General features: G+C 43.8%; 1 protein-coding gene across 1 annotated transcript; it reads left to right on the top strand.

The window, feature by feature from the left end:
* Positions 1 to 707: 707 nt before the first annotated feature.
* LOC123176658 (uncharacterized) lies at positions 708 to 4,093 on the top strand. The gene is made up of 5 exons (XM_044590758.1): positions 708 to 779; positions 875 to 961; positions 1,113 to 1,240; positions 2,111 to 3,757; positions 3,862 to 4,093. The coding sequence occupies exons 3-4, from the start codon at positions 1,220 to 1,222 to the stop codon at positions 3,728 to 3,730; spliced, it is 1,641 nt and encodes a 546-aa protein (XP_044446693.1). The 5' UTR covers positions 708 to 779; positions 875 to 961; positions 1,113 to 1,219; the 3' UTR covers positions 3,731 to 3,757; positions 3,862 to 4,093.
* Positions 4,094 to 4,146: the final 53 nt, after the last annotated feature.

Genomic DNA, 4,146 nt, shown 5'->3' with positions numbered 1-4,146 from the left:
CTTGTGGGCACCGAGCGGCAGTGGGCCGCTGGGCGATGTTCGCTGGAGGAATGGTGTGCACGAGGGGCGGCGGCGACGAGAGGAGGTGGAGGAAGCGGCGGCGGCGCGCGGGGATAGGCCGGGGAAGCGCCGACGGGTCGCCGGAGCAAATGGGGAGATGCAAGCGGCGGCGCCAGCGCCTGGATCTGGCGGTTGGTGAAAGTCGTGCGCGAGTCGTTGCTGTCCAGTGCATGGGAGCGGGCGCACGAAATAAGCGGCGTGGGATGCCGTTTTGCTCCGCATGCTGAACCAATTATACCGCGCGTGCGTTTTTGCGCATCTGCTGGAGCGCCCATTCCGGCCCCGCGCGCGCAAAAGAGGCGATTTTTCCAGCGCGCTGCTAAGATCGCGCGCCCATTGGAGATGCTCTTAGCCACATAGTAGAAATCTTCACGATTATAGTGCCTTTGCGCACTTTTCTGCAAAAGTAACAAGTCACAAGTAAATGATTCATTTATATGATTTTCACTCAAATATGCAATAAATCATAGCAAGAATTGATTGTCAGATCGCAACAGATGCTATATTTGGGTGTCAAATTATATATATGAAATGTGTTTATCAGTTACCACTGGAGCATCTGAATCGTTTTTTCTTTATTAGAAAGAGAAAGCCAAAAAAGAGAGAAAAAGCAGCGCACATATATCTTGCTTCACGCTTTGGCAAAGGGAAGAAGGGACCAGCCAGCGAGAAGCAAAGTTGCCCACCCTCCTCGATCTGCAAGCATGTATGCACATCAAGTAAGGGACCGTGTGTACTCTCTACTTCTCTAGCTAGTTATTGACAACAAGCTAAGCCTCATACCTGCTTGTTGTCAACCTGCTTGGCCTGGCAGAATATCTGTCGAACAAGAAGATTAGAGGGCGCTTGCACTTGTGCTTAATTTGTCAACCTGCCTGCTCTTGTCTACAGTCAAGTCAAGGTACACGACGCACTTACTCTCTTTAGGCTCCAAATATCTAATTATTCTGCCAGACAGAACACTGCAATACGTACCGCTGCTTAATTAACAATAGTGGTGAAGCTCAAACATACATAACATCTTGTTGTTGTTGTTGTTGTTGTATATCCAGGTTGTGTGGCAAATATCTTCGGTACGTATTGATGGGTTAGACTGGTCGAATTTGCAGCTGCTTTTCTCTCTAGGTCCTCTTCTTCGACAGAGGAATATATATACATCATGAATGTTGCTGAGAAGGAGGTACTAATACTTTTTGCCTATTTTACCTCACAAAAATAATTAGTACTACATCATGGTTTTGTTTTAAGGGATCTGCTTCAGTACACCCCCTTGATTAAATCAATGGAGGAGATTAAAATTAGCCAACAAAAACGCCTTATATTTTAATACAGAGGTAGTAAGAAAGATGGTGAAACTAAAAATAATCAATTCATTTGTAATTTTTAAATCAACCAATTCATCAATCAGCCTGTACGTAAGACTAATCTGTCTGACCCTATGTAAATAAATCCACTAAATACGGATAGCCCAGGCCAAATTTTCCCTGCCAAAAAATGGAAGGGCAGCCCGCAAGGGCAATCTCAGGCGACTGTCAGTAGTTGGCGGCACACAACAGCTCTGTTCACGGCAGGGAGAGCCAAAGCACGCGGCTCGGAAATCGGCATGGCTGGACAGCGGCAACGATGGAGGCAGTAAGTGCATCGTGAGGTTGCTGCAGATTGTACAGGTTGCGGGGATTCAGGCAAACGCAGGCAATATGAGGGTCCTTATAATGGTAGGTTTTCCTATGTAGAGGCATGTAAATAAAAACAAAGACCGTATGTGTAGACGCTTACATATCACAATGTGTACGTAGTAATAATTTTTCCATGGCCCACGCCCAGCCATAAAAGTTGATGTGATTCAAACCATCGCTTGTTCAAATACCGTTTGAGTGCTTCACAGATGCACCCTGATTTATTATTATTCATATATATGATGGAGGGTATGTGTTATGTACATGTTAAAGTGAAATGATGTACTCAAATTTGTTTATAATCAAATAAGCTAGGCCATTTGCCAAAAAACGTAAACTAACAAAGATGCTCTAACTTGCATACTTTACTTCAGATCTTAAGAGCCGATAATGTTCACGAAGCTGCACAAGAGATGTTCAAAATAATTCAGCTCAGGGGCCGCATATTCTGCCTTGATTGTTGGGATGGATTTGGGGCCTCTGCTGTTCTTAGATACATGGCGGCAATGCTTCCATCCAGGAGAAACATTCCGGAACTATGCTTTGACAGAATAATTTTCATAGATTGCTCAAAGTGGAATAACAGGAGAGCGGTGCAGAGAGCAATTGCACAGGAACTGACACTTGACCGCTCTATAATGGCTACTCTAGATAAGCAAGACGAAGAGGATGATTTTAAGGGAATTGGTGAAAGCTCGAGGAATGAGATAGGCAGTGTTGCACAAGTGATTGAGCAAACCCTGACTGGCACCAAATTTATGATGTTTTTTCTCAATGGAAGTGATGACGAGGTTGACATTGGTTCGTTTGGCATTCCTCTTACAAGGTTTGGTAAAAACATGATGATATGGACCTTCAACAGGTGCTGCTTGACAATGCATCGCCATGTTGACCGTCTTTCGATATCAAGCAATCTAAGATATACTCATGTTTTCATATATTCATTCCGGGGAGCTCGCTCATTAATAGCTTATGAGTTTCAAGAACTACTTCATCAACAATGTGCCACCATAGTTGCTCGAAGTCCATCTATGCTAGACATCAACCCTACAATGGTTAAAGAATGTTGCCTCTATGGGTTATTTCTTCATTATATTTTTCACATTTCCACCAAACTTGATTGGATCGCTCATGCTTCCAACTATTGGATATGTGATGCAATCATACAAGGGGACAAAGCAAGGGATGTTAGTAACACATTGCATGGAGAGATAAATTGGGAGGGTGATGCTACTGTGATTGATGAGGTGCTTCAGATGCTCATGAAATATTTTGAGCATTTATTTCTGGTAGTTAAAGATGATGATGTCTATAAGGAAGGGTCATACCGTTGGATTTCAGTCACATCAAAAAATATGGAAATATGTGGTATGCAAACTATTCCTGCAGTGACGTCATCTCTGTTTTTGGCATTTGAAAGATCCGATCACCCACCAACTCTGCAAAAAGGCTTCTTTGAACATTCCAACAAGCTTGGTGTGCTAGTTCTCTGTTTCTGTGCCTTCAATTTTGCATCACCTCCTTTTCACCATTGTCAGAACCTCAGATTCCTTGGATTGGACCATTGTACACGTAGCAAAACATGTGAAGCAGATAATCATCAAGAGTGGGCATGCTTGTATAATCTTTTGGTGCTGGACCTACGCTACACAGAGTGGGATAATATCTTATCTGAGGAGAAAATGGATCTTATGAAAAGCATCACAGAACTAAATATAGAAGGAGTCAGATGTTGGCGGTACACAGCTCAGTTACAAGGGAGGCTGCCTAACCTTGAGAGACTCCGAATAATCAAACCAACTTGTCAGCATGAGACATCAAATGATGTTGATAACTCCTTCAGCATGAGACATCAAATGATGTCAGCAAGGAGGTTGCCGCGCCCGGCAAGCAAGCTGCCGGGAAGAAGCCAAAGAATGGACCCAAGCCCGAGACTGAGTGCTTTTATTGCAAGGGAAGCGGTCACTGGAAGCGGAACTGCCCTAAGTACTTAGCGGATAAGAAGGCCGGCAAAACAAAAGGTATATGTGATATACATGTAATTGATGTGTACCTTACTAGTGCCCGTAGTGGCTCCTGGGTATTTGATACCGGTGCAGTTGCTCACATTTGTAACTCAAAGCAGGGGCTGCGGAATAAGCGGAAACTGGCAAAGGACGAGGTGACGATGCACGTCGGGAATGGTTCCAAGGTCAATGTGATCGCCGTCGGCACGCTACCTCTGCATCTCCCTTCGGGATTAGTTTTAAACCTTAATAATTGTTATTTAGTGCCAGCTTTGAGCATGAACATTGTATCGGGATCTCGTTTAATTCGAGATGGCTACTCTTTTAAATCTGAGAATAATGGTTGTTCCATTTTTATGAGAGATATGTTTTATGGTCATGCTCCTATGGTGAATGGTTTATTC

The sequence above is a fragment of the Triticum aestivum genome, unplaced genomic scaffold (genome assembly GCF_018294505.1).
Source record: "Triticum aestivum cultivar Chinese Spring unplaced genomic scaffold, IWGSC CS RefSeq v2.1 scaffold10729, whole genome shotgun sequence".
NCBI classification, from domain to species: domain Eukaryota; kingdom Viridiplantae; phylum Streptophyta; class Magnoliopsida; order Poales; family Poaceae; genus Triticum; species Triticum aestivum.
The sequence above is the reverse complement of the archived record's forward strand: the minus strand, read 5'-3'. Positions and strand labels throughout refer to the sequence as shown.